This window comes from Vulpes lagopus, chromosome 1 (assembly GCF_018345385.1).
Source record: "Vulpes lagopus strain Blue_001 chromosome 1, ASM1834538v1, whole genome shotgun sequence".
NCBI classification, from domain to species: Eukaryota; Metazoa; Chordata; class Mammalia; order Carnivora; family Canidae; genus Vulpes; species Vulpes lagopus.
The window spans coordinates 50,345,059-50,372,428 of NC_054824.1; the positions used below are offsets into that span (position 1 = coordinate 50,345,059).

The following is a 27,370-nucleotide window of genomic DNA, read 5'->3' on the forward strand; positions in this document are numbered from 1 at the left end:
TTTACCATAATCACATAAAATAACGTAACAGTATAGGAAATTTGGTGTGTAATATATGGGGATGCTCTGGTTTTTTTTGTTTTTGTTTTTGTTTTTACCAGTTTTCTGATGATCTGAAACTATTCTAAAAAAGTTAATCAAAAAAGAAAAACAAAAGGAAGTGTGACACCTCCCCCCCCAAGATTAGCAGTGAGAGCAGCATCCATGATCTTGTGAAAGACTCAGATTCTCAAGTCTGAGCCCAGATCTCCTGAGGCTGACTCTGGAGATGTAGCCACGGTGTATGGTTCCGATCCGTGAATGTGAACAGCTGACCTAGCAGGCTACCCAAGATTTTTGCTTTCAGGTACTTCCCATTTTAGCAGAGGTCATGTTACTTTTTTCTCCAATGCCCTGGAGTTAAATAATCAGATTAGGCCTCTTGGTAGCTTCTGATTATCCAATTGTCACCTTTTATAGAGGCATGACATGCCTGCCTCTCTTCCCTAGTCTTCTCTAACCCTTTGATCCCCAGGGCCCCTTTCAGACCCCACTGTGATAATGTCTACAAGGACATCTCCAGCAGATACATATCCTCTACCCTCTGATATCCCCATACACATGGCCTATACCAATTTGCATGCTTCCAGAAACCATAAATCCCAGTGTGAATTCTCTGGAGACAGATGTGACCTTGGGCAATTTTTTTGATCCTGATGTGCTTGAGTTTCTTCATTTGTGATTTGGGGATAATAGAATATCTACCTCATGGATTTCTGCTGAAGATTGTGAGTTAATACTCGTAAGATGTAAAAAAAAAATACTCGTAAGATGTTAGGAATAATATCCAACACTTAATAAAGAATCAGTAAACGTGAGATGATGCTATTGTTAGTGGTAGATGTCTTGCCTCCCGATCACCTCTTCACTTCTCCCAAAGCAGCAGGATTAGGTATGTAAGAGAACGACTCAATAAAGATTGAGTGAATTCAGTGTCAAATGAGCCCACAAAAATTCTATTTCCAAACATAGTGACCCTACTATTACCACTAGTCTTCTAAGTCACCTTGACTTTGTGTTGGGGTATTGAAAATATTTCGTGTTTATATAATAGTATTAGGATAGAACTAGAGAATTGGTTGGAAAATCTATACAACCTAGAAGTGAATTCATCTTACTTCAAGCTGGTTGTGCTGTTATCACTGAATAACACCGTTTTAACTTTGATCTAAGATTATTTTACTTCCTGAGATCCTTAGAGTTTCTATTAGCCTAAAAGAGGAAAATTAGGTAGAAAAGAAATCAGCACCCGGGGGACTGTTCTAGCAGCAGGTGAGTAAGTGAGTATGTTTGGATAACGGGTTTAGATTTTGCTCATTTGCTCTTTGGAACAGGTTAAGTAGAAATTCAACAATTTACATGCCATAAATAGACAAGCCTTGAGTGTTCTGGTTTGTTTTCCAGATGGGGATTAATGTGGTGGACTCTGCAGTATCCGGATTAGGTGGCTGCCCTTATGCAAAAGGTGCTTCTGGGAATGTAGCCACTGAGGATTTGATATATATGCTTAATGGCTTGGGGCTCAACACAGTAAGTCATTTAACATATTTTAATATTCATGCATGCCTTGCAGATACAAATGGGAATGTGTCTCAGATTTGGGAAGCAATTTTGAGGTCAAAGTTTTACTACACTTTTGCTGTTTGCTAAAATGCACAGTGGGAAAATACAATAAAAACTCTTCAGGGGGCTTTATAAAGTAACTTATTGCTGTAGCTCCATCACCAATAATGCTACCATTTCACATTTTTATAGTGTTTCATGACCTCTGAAGTGTTTTTTCATGTATCATCTGATTTGATTTCACACACTGTGAGTTACAGCTTGTGTCTTTGCCATTAGGATTGTTGTTTTTGCAGTTTTGTTTTGGATGGATGTTTTCCTAGGAGGAAACAGAGATCTTGATTTTCTTGCGGTGACAACTAGAGCTTCTGGAAAAGAGCCCAGGGCACGATTGGAATGGTCAGGAAAGAGGAGAGCTTAATACTACTTAGCATGTGAGACACTAGAGAAAAAGAAGGGTCTCTAAAAAAAAAAAAAAAAAAAAGTACCTGAAAAGTCACATACTCTATAGTATCCACCTAAATTAAATTAGCACTTTGTTTTGCCACATGCTTGTTAAAATTACTTATTAGTCTTTAAGGCAGAATTTAGGGCAGATATAGAAGGCAAGAAAAAGGTTCACAAATGACTAGAAGTTCAAAATGTTTTCTGAGATGTAAAAGCATCATCTGGATTACAAAATGGAATTTTCTCCCTCTCCCTCTCTCTCTCACATCTTTTTTCTCTCCACTTAAAGTTCTTTCAGTACCACTTGCCTGGAGTCTCCATTTCTTCATCATTTTATTTCTCACTTCTGTTCCTGGCACTTGCTTCCACCACCACTCAGATGGCCTTACTCCCCCATACTCGATTTCACTTGGAGTGAGGTGCCACCATCCCAAAAAGTCTTCTTGTGTCTCCCTGCCTAAACCCCCAGGCTCATACCTTGGGTTCCTTACCTTAAGACTTCCATGCCAATGTGTGTGCTTCTACCTCTAAGCCTACCCTGAGGTTTTATTATGATCTTATTTCGATGTCTAGCTTTCCCTGCCAAAGAACAATTATGGCATTATATATGCCCATTATATAGAGATGCTCAATAGCATTCACCGGGGGATGGGTATCACTCGGATAAACATTAAAAGCTATTGCCTGTCTTTCCTGGTTAGGAATAACTAATTATTTCATTTACAAAGTAGCTTAATCATTTCTGTTAGAAATGTATGGCTACGACAAAAACTGAGACAAATCAGATCTTTCCTTGGAGATTTAGATGATTGAATTGAACCTAGCCATGCTTTGATGCCTATTATATATCAGGTCATGTTCTAGAACTTGAGGGCTGAAATGCAAATAAGCCATGGCTTCACTCCTAAGAATTCAAAATTTAAATAGAAGAGCCTAATTCAACCAGTTTCACAGGCTACAAGCCAAGATTCTTTGTAGAATCCATTGCTATTATGGTTTCTGTGCCAAATCACTTACCAAGAGCCACTCATTTGACTTATATTTTGGTTGTTGGTTCTTTAATACCCTTGTTGTAGCTATGTCAGCACAATTCCTTAGTTCCTTCTGAGGTATTCATCTTCCATACTGGTATACAGACTTCATATTTGCCTTTAAATTCGTCTTCCATGCTACCACAAGAGGATTTCATCTAAAATACAAATATGAATATGCCTTGTTTCTGCTTGGATTCTCATTTCCTGAAAAGCAAAGCTGTGTTCTGTCATCTAATATGGCCTATTCATGCCTTTTCAGGGTATCTCTGCCTGTCATTCTATAGATCTAGCATGGCATTCTTCAGGTGTTTTGTATCATTCTTCTGCCTACTGAACCCCCTCGGTCCCCCTTCTCAATGACTCACTGCCCATATAAGACTCGGGTCAGAATTTACCCTTCCTGACACACTCCTCTCTGCTTTCTTTTCCTCAGTGGATTGATTGTCTCATCCTGTGCCCTCATAATCACCTGGGTATATCTCTTTCAGTGACTTTAATTACAATACAAGACGCCCTATCAACAGGCATCCATATTGCTTATTTGACACTAAACAGCCTGAGGACAGAAACTTTATTCTACATGAGGTTCTTGAAACCCCAGAGCATATCACAGTACATGAGACATATTTAATCACCCGATAACTGATTCAGTAATAAATGCAATGCTATTTTATGATGATATCTGTTAGGTAAAATGATAGAGAAAGGCCAAAATGAAATTTTTGGAGAAAGTGTCAGCAAATTCCAATGCATACTTATTATCAATGGAATTCTTGGAAAGCACAGAACACTGGTGACTAAGATCTTTCTATAATCCTTTGCTGGGTGTAATTATAAAATTAGAGACACATGTAGCTAATTATTCACAATACTTAAATAGCACTCCATTTAGGATGTCAACTAAAATGTGTCTAACATATTCTACCCTAAACCCATGCACAGGACAAAACAAATTATCTGGAATGAAAGCAAATGTTGATACCTTAAGAACAACTTTATAGCAAAAAGACAATGAGAATCATTTATAAGTATCACTTTACAAAATTATTTTCTTGACCATTCGCAAGAAGAGAGAAGTGAACTACAATGGAAACATTGCTTTAAAGTTTCTAGATAGAGTTGACTGTATTAAAATGATGCTCTCCTTATGGTCATTGTTATGAAAAGGTCCTGTGTTTATATTTGTCTTTAAGAAAATGACAGACTTACATAAATACTAAGAACTACTTAATAGCAAGGAAACCTGAGTCTGTTCAATTTTAAGTCCACATTGTTTCTAGTCCATGTTAAGGGAAGACATAGAGGAGTTTATGAAATGCTACCTGAGGGCAAATCTCTGGGTAATCCACCTAATGCTCTGCCTCCCCTATATTGACAGCTGAGGTGCTGGGTGGGGACCTTTTGTTACACCAAGCCCAGGAGATGAGGAGCATGCCCCGAATTTGGCCCTCAAACCCAACCGCCTATCTGTCATTCATGGATTTACCTAAGCTTTTCTTGATCCTGTTTATGCTTTCAGACAGTACAACTTCTCAACCAAACAAGTTCCAGATGTGTACTAAATACTACTTCATTTTATTTGACCTACAACTACTACCTTCAGTATCGTACCAATAGTGTTTCTGAATACTGTTAAAATTATACATTTACTTTTCCTGTATTTCTCATAGTTGTATCAAGTTGTTTCTTTATATAGTAAAAGGGTTTTTTTCTTAAGCCCTTATCTATGAACAACTCTAAACCATTCTGATTGTAACTGCCCTCCACTGGAATTTTGTAGATTGTTTCTAATTTTTCATTGCCCTTTCTAGAATGTAGATACCACCAAGAATGACATTGAGTTTTTTCAGGTATGGCTAGTCTATGATTTTTATAGAAGAATCAGATTCAAGATATGCTCTAATAAAACATAAAAATCTAAAATGCTTCTTATGTGATTCATGAAGAGACAAATGTTACCCTCAAGTCAACAATAAGCAACATTTTTAGTTATTTCAAATTATTAACTTACTAATAAAATGAAAACATATCTGTTTTGTCTTCTTTTTCCCTAATCTACCTGGTATCCCTTCTTTCCCTTACTAGGGTGTGAATCTTTACAAAGTGATGGAAGCTGGTGACTTTATTTGCAAAGCTGTGAATAAAACCACAAATTCTAAAGTAGCACAAGCCTCCTTCAATGCTCGACTTGAATGAACTTGTGACTTAAAGCTGAGAAGACCCATTTCAGCTACAGATACTCATCTGAAAATCATTACTGTCAACTTATTCTGAAATGTGAAGTAATAGACAAGCGTGGGAAAAAATATTTTAAAGAGTATTGCTGGATAGATTACAAAATCAGTGGAATGCAATACCAATCATTGGTAAACTGCAAACTGAAGCTAAATAAGATGATTTGTAGACATGCTTTTGAACTTGGAGAAAAGTCTACTCTTTTGCCCTTATAGAAATAACTTTTTAATTTAGTAGATGTGAAAATTGACTTCAGATTTCCCTAAGTATCAAATGCTGTGTTAATACTTAATCAAGCTGGCTTAGCACAGTATACATATTGTCAGTAGTTTATGAGCTCCTGCATAGTGCACAAAGTGTGTGGCCTTGATATTATGCATTATGCCTCTGGATCTCAACTTTCCATTTGCCAAGTCAGTTAAATTATGGACCAAGCGCCAAATCTCCATCTGACCGTACATAATTTTTAGCAATAGAACTTTTATATTTCTAGTATGGCTAACATCTGTTAACTATTTCAATGACTTTATCTTGTTCCAAGAGGCTGTGGTCAATGGCAAGTTGCCATATCCTGGAAACATTACAACCTCCCATGTTTGTTATATGCATCCAGTTTACCATACTTTCTCTTTCATCAGTTTTAGTAAAAACCAGGATGATATTATTCAAATATCAAAAAATATAAGGTTTTTCATTTCATGTCTCCATTGTAATGATAAGAATAGATTGATACATATATGATAATCCACTTTGGTAATTTTCAGATCAAATCCAAATTGCTGAAGGAAAGATCACCGTGATCCTAAGAATATTAAGGCAGTTTTTATTTCATGAAGAAAAAAAAAAAAAAAAAACCTATTTTCCTTTGATTAAATCACATCATTTTTTGGTTGACTTTATGGCTATTTTTAATGTTGAAATGACTGAAAGTTTATCTCTTGTAATAGAAAGCATTGCCAGAAATAACAAAAATTAATATATCAAAGTTGAGAAGAAGAGCTGGAAGACTGTTAAGAAAAAACATTTCTGTAACCTATGCAAATCATAAGGGGACAGAATTATTAAATGTGGGTCTGAACCATCAGTTCTATTATTTATGTAGACTTCTCCAGTAATATTTGGCGATCTTATCTTTGAATAAATTTGAATATAACTTGAAATATGAAAGTGAGCATTGTGGACTTTGTATTAAATATTCATCACAACTATTGAAATAAGAAATTCCAGAAAATATGAGAAGCATTGATTACAACTAAGTTAACTTTAAAGATAGTCATAATAAGAATCAAAAGGGAAGCATATTGGTAATTGACAAAACCACACTAAATTCCCACAAAAGAGGCTAACTCATCAGGTTGTGATGGGTGTTAGAACAAGAGCTTATTATCCTAAGTACTAAGTCTTTGCATTTGGGTTAGTATTGGTTAGGGGGTGGGAACAATACGGGGAGGAAACAAAATCACAGCTCATTATGGATCTACCTGTTATATTCTCTTGCGGGTCTTTCTTCAAAAGAACACAGCCCTGTGCACTGTAGCAGTAATGGGACACCTGCCCCGGTGTGCACAGCAGGATATGTTCCCCATCTTCAGAGGAGACTGAGTTTTCCTCTCTTAGGGAACTGTGGGGTTCTTAGTTTGAGTTTCTGGAAAAGGATCTGTTGGTGCAAACTGCTTATAGGAACAGCCAGGATTTGCTGTTTTGAAATATAAACCATGGACTCTTCAGAAGGCAGAGCAAGTAATCAGAAACTCTAGGTGCAGCTTAGCACACACTTAGGCAACACACGTCTTACTCTACAGATTCGTTTTTGAGAATACCTCAATGTTTCCTATTCACATTCACCACAAGAAAGTTCATGTTTTAGTTATATGTTATCCTTTCCCCACCCAAACCATCTAAATCTTTCTGCTACATTGGAGTTTTATTTCTGGTTTTGCAGGAAAAAAAAATCACTTAAGCACATAAAACTGCCTGAAATCCATAGGCAGAGAATCCCCCCAAAATCCACATTTCAACCTACCAGGAAACCTTGGAATCACTATAGGACTGACCCACCCAACAAACCCACATATAAACCCATACTAGAGTTAGCCTTGGGGAAAGGCTTAAGATGGCAAAGCAATTATGACCTTTACTGAAGTACTTATCTAAACAATCTTCTATGGCATCTTCCCTTAAAGAAAATATACTGTGTTCTTGAATATGTAACATTTTATCACATGTATATGCTGATGACCTATTATAGATGAAAACTAAGCTGGAGTCCTCTGAAAACTACATATTTTCTAAGTTCCAGTGCATGAAATTCACAAAGCCAATAAATGGTAACCAGGACTTTCTGAGAAAATGCAGGATGCCCTTTTATGTTATTCTGATTACTATAACATTTACTTCCTTTTTAGCTGCACTTACATGGCTATTCATTACTATATATGTGCATTCTAAGCCTCCAAAATGATCAGCTCCAGATATGAGAGTGACAGGTTATACAACATTGAATAAGTTGGCCGCAAATATCATCACTATCAAAATTGTCAAGAAGAAATAAAATGAAGGCCGGGGCACTAGGCAGAAATCTGAATTGAAATAACAGACATGTGAAGAATTGCTCTGAATACCAATAACCATTTGCAAATTGCTCTTGTGGGCTAGAAGATGTAAGTTTTGTATCATGTGGGGCAGACCAGAAGTTAAAAGAACAGTTTTGGAGACAGAATAAAAGGGAGGAAGAGACTGGACAAGGAGCGAGGCAGGGAAAAGAGGTTCAGAAATGGAGGATGGTGGGGGAGAAAAAAGGTGGGAGAAAAGGGCAGAGAGAGGGGTGAGAAGCTATCGCCTGTCTTGAGCAGCTCCAAAGGCAGGCACATTCTGCTATTGTGGAGTCTATCAGCCTGGCTGCTATAAGTTGCACATAAAAAGCCTTAACTTGGGATGCCTCGGTGGCTCAGCGGTTGAGCATTTGCCTTTGACTCAGGGCATGATCCTGGGGTCTCGGGATCTAGTCCCACATCAGGCTCCTGCCTGCTTCTCCCTCTGTCTCTTTCTTGGTCTCTCATGAATGAATAAATAAATAAAATCTTTTTTTTTTTTTAAAGCCTTAACTTGATAGGCCTCAGCAACAAACTTCTCTTCAATATTTCAGAAATACTGCTTTTCCATCGCCACTTAGTTCAGTTGCTCAATTATATTACAAGTGACAAGATTCTTCCCACTGTCCTTTTTTGGGGGGAGGTCTTTGAATATTAGCTCATTGGTAGGCTCCCACTCCCCAGGATCACAAACGGGTCCGTGCACCTCGCAGCCTCACATTCCACACACTGCCCAGCAGCTGGGGAGGTTTTTATTCCAAGTGTCTTAAAAAAAAAAAAAAAATCAATGAATATTTTCCCACCGTCATCCCAAACTTCTCATGTTTCATTGAGAAGATCATTATATGCTCCTTCCTTAAATGATAACATAAGAGGAATAAACCAGTAGAACAGACCAACTAAGGTAATGGGTGACCTTCAACAGATCAGTGTAACAGTGGAGAAAAAACCTGATGGGAGTACATTTTATGGTGAGATGGTGGGGGAACTGAGGCAGAGGAGTTAACCCTAAGGAAGGACCATATTTAGCTTCTCTGAGACAGGAGCAAAGGATGGAAACAGAAGAAATTTTGAAGTTGACAGGTATGCGTTTTAAGGGCAAAGTAGATAATCCCAGTCATCTTTTTTCCAGGAATATAGGAAGTGAGGTCTTCAGTCATTAGTTCGGGGTGGAGTGAAGGCTTGAGAAGAATGGTATAGCTTGAAACCCACCTAGAGCTGATTAGAATTTATCTTACTCCATCCAACTGTTCCAGGAACTGTTGTGAGCTAAAATTAAGTGTATATATCTTTACCACTCTGTTTGACCTCCCACCTACTGAAAGCACTTCTTGGTTTCCAGGGACCACACGATGTATGTCCCACTACCTCTCTGGTCCCATGTTCTATCTCTAATTTTTTAGTCTCCTCTTTCTTTCCTTTTTGTTTAACTATAGACTCATAAATACAAATTTGCCTATATCTCTATCAGTCAAAATGTATACCACAGCCAGCAGGATTACCATTGCTTGGAACCTTTTTAGAAATTCAATATCTCAGGCTCCATCCCAGGCCAAAATCCTCAAAGAACTCATATGCTTGCTAAAGTTCGAGAAGCACTTGCCTGTTTGATACCTCTTCTTGGGTGTCTAATGGGTACCTGAAGCTTTGTGGTAACCTGTACCAGTTACCCCTCATGCAATGTGCTGTAGCCCAATGTTTTTGCTCTTCAAACAACCCCAATCCAGACCCACCTCAGCTCCCATAACTTAATTATTTTCTCTGCCTGTAATGCTTTCCCTGGATCTTAGCCTGGCTCCTTCTTGTCATTCAGGTTCAGCATAGATATTACTTCCTTAGTAAGTCTTTGTGGACACCCCAGTCTAAAGAAAGGCCCCAGTGACTTTCTCTCATCTTGTTTAATTCTTATTATAGAATTTTTATCTTTGTATATTTAGTTGTTTATTGTCTTTCTTTCCCCCACAAAATATATGCCCCATGAGAACAATGGCTTTGCTACACTTTCTTTAATTTACTTCCTTAGTGCTCAGAACATAATGCTCAGCTCCTGGCACAATAGCTGTCTAGTAAATGTTACTGAAAAGGAAAAATAAAAATAGAAAAGAGATTAAATCAGGCATTTGGGAACTTAAGGAAGGAAATAATTCTACTTGAACTGTCTTTTAAATATATTTCTTAATTTTATCCTGAGCCCTCATTCTTTAGGATTTATCTTAAAGTAGTTTGACAGCAAAGCTTATCGAAAACCCTTCAAATCTATGTTGAATGACTGAACTCAAGAGTGGATACATATACACACCAAAAAGATTAAGAAATGTTAGAGTAACGAATTTGTCAGATAAACAAATATTTTTTAAACAGTAATTAAACCATCAAAATTAGTACAAAGGTGATAATATTTAAAAAAAAACCTTCCTGACATGGAAGAAAGGCATTAGCTACCTTAAGAAGTGCTTATAATTCCTCTTTACATCTCTGTACCCCCATATTGTACACATTCACACAGTCTCCTGCATGCACATAAGACCATTCCATTTGAGCCAGTAAGCTCAGTTTCATCATCTAAACTTTCTAGAACCTATTTCTTTTCCTATCCAAGGAATCAGAACAGCACTGCCTATTTACAAGACCACTGTAATACATCATCAAGGAGAAAGCCTGTTATGCCAGCTGTCATTTGTGTGATTAAGAAACATAGAAGTTTCATAATAATTTGATATCATACTCATTAACTTAGTATTTCTTCAGTAGTTCCCATTTATAGGTATTTCATAATCCAGTCTCAGCATGGATATAACCCTCAATTCTCTATGGCTGACACATAAACTTACTCTCTGTGGCCTCAATTTACGCTGCACATTTGATCCATCAATGGAGGGAGGATGGGAGTAGGGTGTGGATAATCATACTGATGCCTGAACTTCACCTCCAAAGATTCTGATTTTTTTGAGGTAGAGTAGAATATTAAGTACCAGGTTTGATTGAGTTTGTTTTGTTCTTAATGTATACAAAGCAGTCTCATGTGAAGCCAGAGTTGAAATCTCTATTCTAATATTGTGGTTTTCAAAATGTGGTTTCAGGGGGCACCTGGGTGGCTCAGTCGGTTCAATGTCCAACTCTTGACTTTGGCTCAGTTCATGATCTCAGGATTGTGAGATCAAGCCCTATGCTAGGCTCCATGTTCACTGGGGAATCTGCTTGAAGGTTTCTCTCCCTTTCCTGCCCCTTCGCCAACTGACAGCCACTCTTAAAAAAAAAAAAAAAAATCTTAAAAATAAAATATGGTTCCAGGACAAGCAACACAGCTTGCTTTTTTTCTTAGCTTTATTCAGATAAACCTGGGTCATTTGGCAGTCAGCTCACAAAATCTGGATCATTAATGTGTTTATACTCACATGAGGGACAGCAATATAATACCAATTTGTTAGAACGTGATTGGAATTTAACAGAAATGCAAATTCTTGGGCCCAAAGCCAGATCTACTGAATCAGAAGCTCTGGGTTGAGGCCCAGCAATCTGTGTTTTTACAGGCTCTCCATGGGATTCTCAGGTACACTAAAGCTTGAGAACATTGCTCTAGAGTGAATTTCTTTCCAAAATAGTGATTTACCACCTTTGTAATTAAGGGGGATAAATGGGCCAGAGTCAGTTTATTACATGTTCCACATTCATACAACAAAACATTCTTTCAAACTAACACTCATATGACCTAGACAGCCCTACGACTTCACATTTCCAATGTGAAAAAAGTCTTATAAAGGATAAGCAAAATATGCAAAAAAAAAAAAAAAAAAAGTCAATACTGCCTGTCACATTCCTCTGCTTGACTGTATCCCAGCTCCATAAGATGCAAGCACCATGTGAATAGAGTCATCAGAATTTCTCCAGGAGACCTGGATCTGAGATAAACTCCACCGGTTTTCTCTATGTGGTATTCTTCAAGCTTATTAATATAAAAATAAATTGAGTATTAGGGAGCACTTGGGATAGTTATAAAGGAAGACTAGAAATAATGCCTCAATTGAGGGAAGAAGACACTGTCACCAAACTACTTTGCCCAAGGAGAGAGAAGGTATAATGAACTTACTGCATATCCATCAGTCTTGAGTCTTTTCTGGCACCATCTGGTCTATTACTCAATGGTGATACAACCTTGGTCAGTTTACCTAATACCTTTAAACTTGAAACCTCAGTTCCTTCACCTGTAAAACTTCAATAGTAGTCCTTGTTTATAGAGCTCTTGGATTTCATATAATACTTACAAGTGTTTGGCAAAGTGCTGGACACTTAATAGTCAATAAATGTTAACTATTGTCAGTTTTACTATCCCTTTCTATGGAACTGCACTGGAGTAGAACTCCTCCTCCATTATGAGTTGTTTAGCTCTCAGGCTCTTATAAAAGATCACCCTTCATCCTATTCCATGTAAAGCATGCATTGTTTTGAAGAGCTTGCCATGAGCCCAGAAGAAATGGATCACCATCAAACCTCAGAACTGTGTAATCTTAATTGACAGTCTTATGCTTTAGGTATTATGCTGCATCATTGAGCCATACATTCTGAATTGATTACCTTCTGTATTTCCCATAACTATAGTTTCAATAAGAACTTAAGCATGAGATGTTTACTGTGTAAACTAATTTAATGAGTAAATCTGTTTGAAAAGTATCACAATAGGCTCAGTCTCCCCGTCAGGCATCACCTAACAGCAGGAATTTTCTGCCTGCCCTAGTTGAGCCATTGCATCAAGCTTATGTGGCATATGGAAGGGCTTATACTTTCCTAGGAATCGAGAAGAAGTATCTCAGAACTTCTGAAAACTGTCTTACCTGAACATTACTATCTCTAGCTAAGTCTTTAAGGCCCCTGTCATTGATAAAGTTAACCAATACATCACAGGTTAGCCAGACCATTACCCTGAAGCATCTGAATCTTGAAAAGATGCTCCCCAATCAGGATTTTGCAGTGGCCTATCCGTATATGAATGCCAATGTATTGGATTGTTGGGCAGATAATCAGGATGCATTCTACAAGGCCTGCAACATTGTTAGAAAACACTGTTTACTCTTCCTAGGAGCTTCATCTAGGTGCAACTGGATCATCTGGGAGTCAGCTGACAAAAATCAACATTCTGAATGTGTGTATATGCTAAAGAAGAAGGGAATAATGGAAATTGAAATACCAAGAACTTTTTTTTTTTGGAGAGTAGTAATTTGAAAATATTTAGATTGTTAGATTTTGTTACTAAAAAATAATGTAGGCCTCCGAAAAAACTTCCTATCTTCTCATTTTAAAACGTTGCAAAATGACTGTTTTAGTGTACCTAACAATCTCAAAACTTTTCTTTTTGTAATGCATTTGTTAAAAACATAAAAATCTTATTCTTATAAGTATGCATAAATGACATTAGAAAAACAGCAATATTTTACTGAATTTCAAAAAAACTTTTCTACAGGACTGTTATATGGGATTTAAAACTTAAGTCATAGTTTTGTAATCATAGCCCCCAATTCACTTCTATTTAGATTAATTTATCTTTGGTAGCTTTCTTCTCCAACAGCTTTATTGACATACAACGTTGTATAAGTTTAAGGTATACAATGTATTGATTTACACTGTGTAAATTTAGATATTACACAATGATTACTAGCACAGTAGTTAGTTAACACATTAATCACATCACATCATTACCAATACTCCACTGTGATAAGACTATTTAGAAGTTATTCTCTTAGCAACTGTCAAATATAATATACAGTATTATTAACCATAATCATCATACTAGAATGGTGTTTACCAGGGGCTAGGGTTGAAGAAAACGGGCAAGTTTTGGTGAAAGAGTACAAAGTTCTAGTTATCAAATGACCATGCTCCAAGGATCTACTGTCTGGCTTTTTTTTTTTTTTTCTAAGTCTGTAAACTCGGGTATCTTTCACATTTGTGTAAAGAAAAACCTATCTATAGACCTGTCTTTAAACAAAAGACAAAAAATAAAATAAACAAAAAATAACATGTCTTGGGTTTGGCATCTCTAAAGGCCTTCACAGATGTTGAGGATCAGAGGAGTTTAGGTTAGAATTATGGGCAGTAAGAAGGGAGAATTATGTGATGACAAATGTTAGAAGCATGTGTGAGGGTAGATGTGTTTTTAAGGGGTTTATACATACATGTAAAGGATGGTGGACAACACAGACATTGCTATACTCTTAATCTGCTTCTCCTCCTGGTCTTTTAGCACTTGGGTGAGTAGAAGCTATTCCCTGGACCCAGTGGACTCTAACAGTACACCATCATCATTAAATATTTTGTGTGTACAGGAAAGATTGTCCTTCAAATTGGCATTTAGGGAAGCCATGCATTCATGTTAATGATACTACCTTTTAGAATTAGATTGCATTGTGTCTTTTCCATACAGAAAAAAATAAAAAATAAAATTTCACTGATGTAGTCACATTGTCTCTTTATTATGCTAATATTAATATTCACCATATTATTTTACCTTTTGCTAATAGTTAACATAATTCTAACCAATCCAACCATCCACATTATTCACTAAGCCTATCCAAAAGATATTCAGTTATTTCTAAAACTTGACACAAGAGGTATTTTCAATTTTCTAGTTAATTCACGAGAGTGCAAAAAATTTTCTAAAACCATTTCAGTGAGCCATAAACACATTAACATCATTGGCAGAATATTTGAATAGGTGCCTAGAGTTGCAAGTCAGCAGTTTTGAAGGGGTATCATCTATTTCTATCTTTACATTGTTTGTTTTAGAAAAGTAATTTTTTATGTCTCATAACTTGTATATAATATTTACCTAGATGAATTAGGGACAGGCTGTTAAAGATACAGGATTTTCCCAGGTGAGTGAAAATTTCTATGTTACATCCTAACTACCTAAAGAATCAAATTTCTGTAGGAAATAATTAGCACTCAGTATTATTTGTTCTCCAGTTTTAAAAACTCCTCACAACAAACACGACCATTCTCAAAATGGATTTCATCTACTATTCAAATTTACCTTTGTTATCTTCTACTACTCTACACAGTCTCCATTCAAATGCCCTCAAAACCAAACTACCCCCCAATGTCCTGCCTTTCCTCATGCTCATGGCTTGGCCTCTGCTATCTTCTCTCTTGGGTAGCTGCTCTTCATCCAGCATATTCCCACTGGAACTTTTTTTACTTGATCACTCTTCAGTGTAATTATTTGCTATGTACCCATCTGATGGGTCTATGAACTTCTGAAATCAAAGTCTGTATCATACATACTTTTATAGCCCCTGTGACTCATGATATCTAACACATTATAGAACCTCATGAGTATATGTTGCATGAAAAAATGAATTGACATACCTTTACCTTAATATTATGGGGCATTATAAACTTCATTTATTTCTTTTAGTTCATTAGTTAACAGTCTCAGTTGCTAGTGAGATGTATAGGGTAAAGTATAAGCCCTGCCCTCAGTATCCCAAGACTGTGTTGTTTTGGGAAACTATGCCTTTATCTTCCTAATTTGGCAGAGCTCTTACTCTTATGTCACCTCTTGGCATTTTCTATTCCACCTACTATTTAAAAATCCCTGAAGATGGAGAAGCTCAGCAGAATCTCAGAAGCCAAGATATATTTAATGTTTGGAACACTTTTCCTAAAAATGCCTCACATACACGTTAGTATGGTGTTAATGAAAAGTATAGGTTCTCTTGTGGGTTAAAAAAAAACGGGGGCATTTGGTGGCTCAGTCAGTTAGGTGGCCAACTCTTGATTTTGGCCTGAGGTCAGTATCTTAGGGTCATGGGATCAGGGCCCATGTCAGATTCTGTGCTGAGCATGGAGCCTACTTGGGTTCTCTCTCTCCCCCTCTGCTCTTTCCCCTACTCACTCAACTCTCAAACAAAAACAATAAAGAAAGAAAAGAAAGAAAAAGAAAGAAAAGAAAAGAAAAGAAAAGAAAAGAAAAGAAAAGAAAAGAAAGAAAGAAAGAAAGAAAGAAAGAAAGAAAGAAAGAAAGAAAGAGAAAAGAAAGAAATAAAGAAAAGCACAAATGCAAATCAGGGCTCTTTCTTATAAGAATCAGAGTAGTAAATTTCATTAATTCATTTCATAAGTTTTATTGAACACATATATGAAATAAACCATTTAGCAAGTTCTGAGGTTTTAAACATGAACAAGACAGATGCAGTCCCTGTCAGTATCAATGTTACACTCTAATTCTGACAGGGTATCTCAGTGCAAATTTAGTATTCACTTTACAGGGTGGCAAATACAGATGCAATTAAGAGACTCAAAAGTGTACCTGTTGTGTTCAATAGGATCGTTCAGGTAAAAATATACATGAACCCAAGATCTAGATCCGCCATGGTAGTAGGAACCAATGACTGGGCAGTGCTACAGTAGGAAAGTATAAAGCAATTTCTAGATGAAAGTAGTCTATATCCTAGATGAATAACTCAATAAATAAAATTAAAAATATAATACATGGAATATGGGACATCAGGGTGGCTCAGGAAGTTGAGTTTCTGACTCTCGATTTCAGCTCAGGTCATGATCCTAGGGTTGTAAGATCAAGCCCCATGTTGGGCTCTGGGCTGGATGTGGAGCTTGCTTGGGATTCTCTCTCACTCCTCTTGCCTTCCCTACTCCAGCTCATGTGCATTCACTCTCAAAAAAATAAATAAAAATAAAACCGAACAAAATAGAATACAAGAAACAGAGGAATAAATTAGTGACCTGGAGGATAGAGTAATGGAAAGAAACCATGCTGAACAGAGGATAGACTAACAAATACTGCATATGGAGAACAGACTTAGAGACATCAAGCTTAGTAACATTCATATTATAGGGATCCCAGAAGGAGCAGAGAAAGGGGCACAGAAAATGTATTTGAAGAAATAAGAGCTGAAAACTTCCCTAATCTGAAGAGGGAAACAGAGATCCAGATTTAGGAGGCACAGAGATTCCCTAACAAGTTCAACCCAAGGAGGTCCACACCAAGATGTAAAATGGCAAAAAATAGTACTAAAGAATTTTAAAGATTGTGAGAAGACATATACATATGAAGGAAACCCCATAAGATAATAAAGTGATTTTTCAGCAGAAACTTTGCAGTTCAGAGAAGAGTGGAATGATGTATTCAAAGTAGTAAAAGTGAAAAATCTGTAGGCAAGAACACTTTGCACAGCAAGGCTACCCATCAGAATAGAAAGAGAAAAAAAAAAAAAAAAGAATAGAAAGAGAGATTTTCCCCAAACAAAAGTTAAAATAAATAATGAACTCTAAACCAGCTATTTAAAAAATGATGAGACTAGGAATGGAAAACAAAAATCACAAGAGTTAAGAAAAATAGGAAGCATAAAATAAAAGGATATAAAAATTGTTACCAAACATCTGAAACATGAAGAGAAAATAGTTTAAATTTAAGCTCAATTAGACTGATATATGCAAAAGATGTACATTAACTGAATGTGAACAAAAAAACAGTAGTAGATATGCAAAAGAAATAAGGAGTAAGGAACCCAAATATATCACTAAAGAAAACCAAAGAACCATGAAAGAGAGAAAGAGAAGATAGATCAGAGAAAAATGACAAAAACTACCACAAAACAAGTAACAAAATGTCAACGAATACGTATCTATCAATAATTACTTTGGATGTAAATGGACTAAATTCTCCAGTCAAAAGACAGGGTGGCAGGAGATTTTAAACAAACAAACAAAAGTGTATTTTCTGCCTACAAGAGACTCATTTCATACTTCAGGACACCTGCAGATTGCAAGTAAGAAGATGGAGTGATATTTATCACGGAAATGGAGGTCAAAAGAAACCTAGAGTAGCAATACTCCATCAGACAAAATAGGCTTTAAAACAAAGACTACACCAAAAGACAAAGAAGAATACAACATAATAATAAAGGGGACATCCAAAAAGATATAACCGTTATAAATCTATATGCACCCACATGGGAACACCCAAATATGAAAAATGGTTAATAACAAACATAAAGGAATGAGTTGATAGCAATACAATAATACTAGGGGATTTTAACACCCCACTTACTTTGATGGACAGATCATCCCAACAGAAAATAAGGAAACAGTGCCTTTGAATGACACACTGGACCAGAGGGATTTGACATATTCACAACATTCCATCCTAGAGCAGAAAACACATTCTTTTATCTCTCTTTTTTTTTTGTATTTTTTTTATCAGAGTTTGATTTACCAACAGAGTATAACACCCAGTGCTCATCCCATCAAGTGCCCTCCTCAGTGTCCATCACCCAGTCACCCCAACCCCCCACAGACCTCCCCTTCAACTACCCCTTTTTTATTTCCCAGAGTTAGGAGTCTCTCATGCTGTGTCACTCTTTCTGATTTTTCCCACTCATTTTCTCTCCTTTCCCTATAATCCTTTTCACTATTTTTTATATTCCCTGTATGAGTGAAACCATATGATGATTGTCCTTCTCTGATTGGCTTACTTCACTCAGCATAATACCCTCCAGTTCCATCCACATGGAAGCAAATGGTGGGTATTTGTCATTTCTAATGGCTGAGGAATATTCCATTGTATATATAGGCCACATCTTCTTTATCCATTCATCTTTCAATGGACATTGAGGCTCTTCCACAGTTGGTTGTTATGGACATTGCTGCTATAAACATTGGGGTGCAGGTGTTCTGATGTTTCACTGCATCTGTATCTTTGGGGCAAATCCCCAGCAGTACAATTGCTGGGTCATAGAGTAGCTCTATTTTTAACTCTTTGAGGAACATCCACACAGTTTTCCAGAGTGGTTGTACCAGTTCATATTCCCGCCAAAAGTGCAAGAGGGTTCCCCTTTCTCCACATCCTCTCCAACATTTGCTGTTTCCTGTCTTGTTAATTTTCCCCATTCTCACCGGTGTGAGGTGGTATCTCATTGTGGTTTTGATTTCGATTTCCCTGATGGCCAGTGATGCAGAGCATTTTCTCATGTGCTTATTGGCCATGTATATGTCACCTTTAGTGAAATTTCTGTTTGAGTCTTTTGTCCATTTCATGATTGGATTGTTTGTTTCTTTGCTGTTGAGTTTAATAAGTTCTTTATAGATCTTGGATACTAGCCCTTTATCTGATATGTCATTTGCAAATATCTTCTCCCATTCTGTAGGTTGTCTTGTAGTTTTGTTGACTGTTTCTTTTGCTGTGCAGAAGCTTTTTATCTTGAAAAGTCCCAATAATTAAGTTTTGCTTTTGTTTCCCTTGCCTTCATAGATGTATCTTACAAGAAGTTGCTGTGGCCAAGTTCAAAAAGCATGTTGCCTATGTTGTCCTCTAGGATTTTGATGGATTCTTGTCTCACGTTTAGATCTTTCATCCATTTTGAGTTTATCTTTGTCTGGTGTAAGAGAATGATCTAGTTTCATTCTTCTGCATGTGACTGTCCAATTTTCCCAGCACCATTAATTGAAGAGACTGTCCTTTTTCCAGTGGAGTCTTTCTTGCTTTGTCGAATATTAGTTGACCATAATGTTGAGGGCCCATTTCTGGGTTCTCTATTCTGTTCCATTGATCTATGTGTCTTTTTGTGCCACTACCACACTATCTTGATGATAAAGCTTTGTAGTACAACTTGAAATCTGGCATTGTGATGTCCCCAGCTATGGTTTTCGTTTTCAATATTACCTTGGTTATTCGGGGAATTTTCTGTTTCTGCACAAATCTTAAGATGATTTGTTCCAACTCTCTGAAGACAGTCCATGGTATTTTGATGGGGATTTCATTGAACGTGTAAATTGCCCATGGTAGCATAGACATTTTCACAATATTAATTCTTCCAATCATGAGCATGGAATATTTTTCCATCTCTTTGTGTCTTCCTCAATTTCCTTCAGAAGTGTTCTGTAGTTTTCAGGGTATAGATCCTTTACTTCTTTGGGTAGGTTTATTCCTAGGTATCTTATGCTTTTGGGTGCAATTATAAATGGGATTGACTCCTTAATTTCTCTTTCTTCAGTCTCATTGTTAGCATATAGAAATTCCACTGACTTCTGGGCATTGATTTTATATCCTGCCACACTGCCGAACTGCTGTATGAGTTCTAGCAATCTTGGGTAGAGTCTTTTGGGTATTCTTTGTATAGCATCATGTCATCTATGAAGATGGAGAGTTTGACTTCTTCTTTGCCAATTTGAATGCCTTTAATGTCTTTTTGTTGTCTGATTGCTGAGGTTAGGACTTCTAGTACTATGTTGAATAGTAGTAGTGAGAGTGGACATCCCTATTGTGTTCCTGATCTTAGGGGAAAGGCTCACAGTGTTTCCCCATTGAGAATGATATTTGCTGTGGGCTTTTCGTAGATGGCTTTTAAGATGCTGAGGAATGTTCCCTCTATCCTTACATTTTTGATCAGGAATGGATGCTGTATTTTGTCAAATGCTTTCTCTGCATCTATTGAGAGGATCATATAGTTCTTGTTTCTTCTCTTGTTGATGTGCTCTATCACACTGATTGTTTTATGAGTGTTGAACCAACCTTGCATCCTGGGGATAAATCCCACTTGGTCACTGTGGATAGATAAGAAGTGGATAAATCCCACTTCTTATTGTACTGTTGGATCCTATTGGCTAGTATCTTGTTGAGAATTTTTGCATCTGTGATCATCAGGGATATTGGTCTATAATTCTTTTCGGTGGGGTCTTTGTCTGGTTTTGGAATTAAGGTGATGCTGGCCTCATAAAACGAGTTTGGAAGTATTCTGTCCCTTTCTATCCTTTGGAACAGCTTTAGTAGAATAGGTTTTGTTTCTTCTTTAAACGGTTGATAGAATTTCCCTGGGAAGCCATCTGGCCCTGGACTTGTGTCTTGGGAAGTTTTTTGATGACTGCTGCAATTTCCTCCCTGGTTATCAGCCTGTTCAGGTTTTCTATTTCTTCCTGTTCCTGTTTTGGTAATTTTTGGGTTTCCAGAAATACATCCATTTCTTCTAGATTGCCTAATTTATTGGCGTATACCTACTCATAATATTTTAAAAATTGTTTGTATTTCCTTGGTATTGGTGGTGATCTCTCCTCTTTCATTTATGATTTTATTAATTTGAGTCTTTTTTCTTTTTAATAAGGCTGGCTAATGGTTTTTCTATCTTATTACCTCTTTCAAAGAGCCAACTCCTTGTTTTGTTGATCTGTTCTACTGTTCTTCTGGTCTCTATTTCATTGAGTTCTGCTTCAATCTTTATTATCACTCTTCTCCTTGGTGTAAGTTTGTTGTTTTTTTTTCCCATTCTTTCTCCAGTTCCTTTAGCTTGTATATTTGAGTTTTTTCCACTTTTTTGAGGGATGCTTGTATTGTGATGTATTTCCCTCTTAGTACTGCTTTTGCTGTATCCCAAAAATTTTGAATGGTTGTATCATCATTTCATTAGTTTCCATGAATCTTTTTACTTCTTCCCAAATTTCCTCACTGACCCATTCATCTTTTAGTAGGATGCTCTTTAACCTCCATGTGTTGAGTTTCTTCCAAATTTCTTCTTGTGATTCAGTTCTAGTTTCAAAGCATTGTGGTCTGAAAATATGCAGGGGACAATCCCAATCTTTCGATATTGGTTGAGAACTTATTTGTGACCCAGTATATGATCTATACTGGAGAAAGTTCCATGTGCACTTGAGAAGGATGTGTATTCAGTTGCATTCAGATGCAAAGGTCTGTATATATCTGTGAAATACATCTGGCCCAGTTTATCATTTAAAGCCCTTGTTTCTCTGGTGATGTTGTGCATAGAATATTTGTCATTTACAGAAAGTGCCATGTTGAAATCTCCTATTAGTGTATTACTATCTAAGTATCTCTTTACTTTGGCTATTGATTGATTGATCTACTTGGCAGCTCCCACATTAGGGGCATAAATATTCATGATTGTTAGATCTTTTTGTCAGAAAGACTTACGTATGATATAGTGTCCCTCTTCATCTCTTACTATAGTCTTTGGGATAAACTTTGATTTATCTGATATGAGGATTGCTACCCCAGCTTTCTTTTGAGGACCATTTGAAAGGTAAATGGTTCTCCAACCTTTCATTTTCAGGCTAGAAGTGTCCTTAGGTCTAAAATGAGTCTCTTGTAGACAGCAAATACATGGGTCTTGCTTTTTTATCCAGTCCAAAACCCTGCATCTTTTGGGGGATCATTTAGGCCATTCACATTCAGAGTAATTATTGAAAGATATGAATTTAGTCTCATTGCAATACCTATTCAGTCCCTGTTTTTGTGGATTATTTATTTGGGCTTCCTCTCTCTTTTACAAGGTCCCCCTTAATATCTATTGCAGAGCTGGTTTTGTGGTCACATATTCTTTCAGTTTCTGCCTATCTTGGAAGCTCTTTCTCTCTCCTTCTATTCTGAATGAGAGCCTTGCTGGATATAGTATTCTTGGCTGCATGTTCTTCTCATTTAGTTTAGGACCCTGAATACATCCTGCCATCCCTTTCTGGCCTGCTATGTCTCTGTGGAGAGGTATGCTGTGAATCTAATATTTCTCCCCATGTAAGTTAGGAATCTCTGGTCTCTCGCTGCTTTAAGGATTTTATCTTTATCTTTGGAATTTTCAAGTTTCACTATTAAATGTCAAGGTGTGGGATCCCTGGGTGGCGCAGCGTTTTAGCGCTTGCCTTTGGCCCAGGGCGCGATCCAGGAGACCCGGGATCGAATCCCACATCAGGCTCCCGGTGCATGGAGCCTGCTTCTCCCTCTGCCTATGTCTCTGCCTCTCTCTCTCTCTCTCTCTGTGTGTGACCATCATAAATAATTTAAAAAATTAAAAAAAAATAAATAAATGTCAAGGTGTTGAACGGTTTTTATTGATTTTTTTGGGGGGAGAACCTCTCTATCTCCTGGATCTCTCTATCTCCCTCCCCAAATTAGGGAAGTTCTGAGCTATGATTTGTTCAAATATGCTTTCTGGTCCTCTGTCCCTCTCGGTGCCCTCTGAAACCTGAATTATATATAGATTCTTCCTTCTGAGGCTATCATTTTCCTTAGCCTTTCCTCATGGCCTTTCTTTTTCCTCAACTCCCTTCCTTGCTGTAAACCTCTCTTCTATGTTGCTCACTCTTCTACCTCATTAGCCCTTGTCCTTAAGACCTCCAGTTTGGATTGCATCTCAACTGATTTTTAATTTTGCCCTGATTAGATCTAAATTCTGAAGTCATGAAGTCTCTTAAATCCTTTGTTTTCCAGAGCCACCAGTAGCTTTATAATTGTGTTTCTCAATTGGATTTCTGACATCTAATTGTAATCCAAATTCTGTAACTCTGTGGCAGAGAGTACAGTTTCTGATTCTTTTGTGGGGAGTTCCTCCTTCTAGTGATTTTGCTCAGCACAGAGTGGCTGTATGAGTGGGCTGAGTCAAGAATATCAACCATGACCTAAGTAAATTTCACCCTAGATGATTCTTATGAGGTCAGAGCCCAGAAAATGAAAACAAAGCCAGAACAAAATAAAACAAAAGTACCACTAAAGTGAAACAATTTTAAAACAAAGTAGTAAAAAATAAAAGTCCAAGAATCCCAAAGAAGAAAAGAGAGAGAGAGAGAGAGAGAGAGAGAGAGAGAAGCAGAAAAAAAAAAGAAAAAAAAAGAAAAAAAAAGAAAAAAAGGAGGGGGGTGACAGGGAGATGGTGGTGGTAATGAAGTTGTAGTGGAGGGAGAATGTAGTCTACCTGAGGGATCCTAGGGGGTGATCCTCTTGGTTCTGAGTAAATTGTTCTGTATGTTAGAAGATGCTCAGTCCCAAATTTATATAAACCAGAAATACGAGTAGAAAGCCCCACTATTGACCACCAAAACCTAAATGTGATAAAAGAGGGGGGCAGAATGGAAATGAAGAGAGAATATAATCTCACAGAATGAACCAGCACGAGATACAGCATGCATCTGGGTGCATGCTGGTCATGTTTTAGAAGGTATCAACTTCCACCATTGTAAAACAAAATGAGGCAGAGAAAACAAACACAAAACAAAAAGCATATCTTGTATACCTTCCAAAATTGAGTATGTTGAAGGGAACCTAAAAGTGGAAAATATATCTAAGACCTGTAATTGTAGAAATCTAAAAGACAAAAAGGAAGAGACTTAAAAATGAAGAGGTGGTAAAATATTGTAGTTAAGGTGGAAAAAAAATGCAAAATTTTAATCTGATATAAAAACAAGTTGTACTGGAAAAAGAGGGGAAAATGAAGAGGCATCCTCTGTCTATATACTGTAAATTCCTCGACTTCCCCTGGAGCTTTCCAGCGCTGCTGGGTTCAGAACCTGCTCTTCCCCTGTCCTTCCAGCTGGTCTTCTGGGGAAGGGGCTGCTGTGCTCTCAGGTGTGTGCACCTGGGGGAGCTGCCCCGCCACCCACCCAGCGGGGTGCCAGGCTCACTGGGAGCTGGTTACCCCGTGAGGTCCCTGTCCCCTGGCTGCCTGCCCCTCCCAGGCACAGTGACACCAGGAGGGACAACCCCACTGGGGGCGGCCAGCTCTCCAGCCCTGGAGTCAGCTCCTGCAGTAACTACCACAGTGTCCCAGTCTGCAATGGCCTAGGTGCTCCAGGAGCGGCAGGGGGCGCTGACCTGAACAGCTTGGGGGCGCCCAGCAGCAGGAGTGTCCTCACGGTCCTGTGTCCTCCCAGCCTCTGCCTGTCCCGGGAGAGCAGGATCCTGGGCTGTGTCTCCCAGCGCTCTGGGATCTGGGGCCTGCGCTGCTGGAATCGCGCTCCTGAGGCCGAGGCTCCGGAAGGCAGCAGGGAGCAGCCCCCTCTGCCCAGAGCCCCCACCTGACCCCCGGCTTCTCCCTGAGGCCCCAACGGGGCGCTCCAGCCCTTTACGGAGCTCCATCTGCAGTGTGGGCACTCCCCTCGGGTGTACCTCCTCTGTTAGTGACCCGGGCACCTGGGGGCCCCACCGCCCCTCCTGTGGTCCTGCCCAAGTTCCCTGCTGAGCACCTTTCCCTCCGGGAAGAATCCGGTGTGGATTTTGAAAGTTCCTGTTTCCCCGGGGCTGGGCTCTCCTGTCCTGGGGATTTTCCCTGCAGGCCTTAGCTGGCTGCTCCCGGGGCCCCTCCCCCACTTGATTTTTTTTTTTCCTCCTTCCTACTTTGTTAGAAGTGCAAACCCTTCTCTCTGTAGCTTTCTGTTTTCTCTTTAAATCTCAGGTCGAATTTGTAGGTGTTCAGGATGATTTGGAAGTTACCTAGGTGAGTTGGTGGGGCACGATGAGCGGAGGCCCCTGCTCGCCCTACCTACCCCCCACATTCTTTTCAAGTACACAGAGAACATTCTCCAGAACAGATCACAAAATAGGTCACAAAACAAGACTCAATAAATTCAAAAAGGTGAAGTCATACCACGCATGTTTTCTGATCACACACTTTGAAATTAGAAATCAAACACGAGAAAAAAAATCTAGGAAAACATCATCTTAATTTTAGATCCATTATATACTTCTATATACTTGCCTGTTTCTGTGCCAGCCTTTATCTGTCTCTGTCATAATGGCTCCAAATTACTTCATTTGATTTGACTCACTACCTGGCCTCAAACTCTAGCATGTGTAGACAACCATGTACCATTTTGTAAATTTACTTATTACCTGTCTTTAGTTCTTTGTTACAAGCCCAAGTTAAAAGACATAGTATATACAGAATAATATAAAATTTACAACTCTGAAAGTCTAGGCCTTTGCATACCTTATAAATTTTCATTGATTTTTCCAAACTTTAACAAGTATTTATAAATGAAGTGGAGAATAAAAACACAAAAAAAATGAAACCAAGAGCTGGTTCTTTAAAAAGATAAACTGACACACCCTCAGCTAGACATACTTGAAAAAAGAAGGCTCAAATAAAAATCAGAAACAGAGATATTACAACTGATACCAAAACAATACCAAGCATTATAAGATAAATATATACCAATGGATAAATATATACCAATAAATTAAATGACATAAAGATATAGTTAAGACCTAGACATTTTTTTAAATATTTTATTTATTCATGAGAGACAGAGAGAGATACAGAGACATAAGCAGAGGGAGAAGCAGGCTCCATGCAGGAAGCCCGACGTGGGACTCGATCCTGGGATCATGCCCTGAGCTGAAGGCAGACACTGAACCACTGAGCCGCCCAGGTGTCCCCCTAGACATACAATTTTATAAGAGTATATCATGAGTATATAGGAAATATGAATAGATTAATTAGTGATAGGGAGATTGAGCAGTAATTAAAAGCTTTCCAACAAACAAAAGTCCAGGACCAGACAGCTTTCACTTGTGGATTCTACCAAATATTCAAAGATGAATTAAGAATATTAATACTTCTCAAACTCTTCCAAAAAAGAGAGAGAAAGAAAGAGAGAGAGAGAGAAGGGAGTACTTTCAAATTCATTTTCAAGGGTGGCATTACCCTGATACCAAAACCAGACAAGGACAACAAAAAATTACATGCCAAGATTCCTCATGAACATAGAAACAAATATCCTTAACAAATATTGGCAAACCAAGTTTAACAATACATTAAAAGCATCATAACATGATCAAGTGGGATTTCAGGGATGCAGGAATGATGATTCATCTGCAAGTCAATCAACATGATACATTAACAAAATGAAAGTTAAAAATCTTATGATCATCCCAAGATATGCAGGAAAAAACACTTGACATAGTTTCATATGTATTTACAATAAAATAATAAAAAAATCCTTTCAACAAAGTGGGCATAGAAGGAATATACTCCAACTCACTAATGGCCATATATTATAAGCTCACAACATCATATTCAGTGAAAAGGCTAAAAGCATTTCCTCTAAGATTGGTAACAATATAAGGATGCTCACTCTGACCTTTCATCCAACATAATATTAAAAGTCCTAGCAAGAACAATGAGGCAAGAAAAAGTATCTAAATTGGAAAGAAAGAACACTATTACTATTTGCATATGACATGACATATAGAAAATTCTAAAGCCTCACCATAAAAACTACTGGGACTGATAAATTCAGTAAAGTTGCAGTATACAAAAATAAATATATAGAAATCTTTTACATTTCTCTACACTAACAAGGTATGAGAAAAAATTGAGAGAATTCCACTTAAAATTGCATAAACAATACTTGGTATGATGAGTACTATGTATTATGTGTAAATGACGAATCATTAAATTCTACACCTGAAACTAACATCGTACTATTAGCTAAAATTTAACTTTAAAAAATACTCCTCACTTATAAATTTAACCAAGAAGGTGAAAGACTTCTACAATGATAACTTTAAGACCTTGATGAGAAATTGAAGACACAAATAAGTAGGAAGATATTTATGACCATGGATTGAAAGAATGTTAAAATGTCCATAATACCCAAAGTAATGTGCAGATTCAGTGGACTCTCCATTAATTATAATAGAATTTTTCAAGAAATGCAACATAGAAAGAAATT

The 27,370-nt window shown here is 37.6% G+C and overlaps 1 protein-coding gene across 5 annotated transcripts in view; it reads left to right on the forward strand.

Moving 5' to 3' along the window:
* HMGCLL1 (3-hydroxymethyl-3-methylglutaryl-CoA lyase like 1) overlaps nt 1-6,485 on the forward strand; it is a 200,719-nt gene extending 194,234 nt beyond the window's left edge. For all 5 annotated transcript variants that reach the window (XM_041732305.1, XM_041732367.1, XM_041732156.1 and 2 more), the window contains 2 exons: nt 1,444-1,569; nt 5,169-6,485. In XM_041732305.1, the coding sequence (XP_041588239.1) occupies nt 1,444-1,569; nt 5,169-5,279 (237 nt within the window). In that variant the 3' untranslated portion in view covers nt 5,280-6,485. The remainder of the gene's footprint in view (nt 1-1,443; nt 1,570-5,168) is intronic.
* Nucleotides 6,486-27,370: the final 20,885 nt, after the last annotated feature.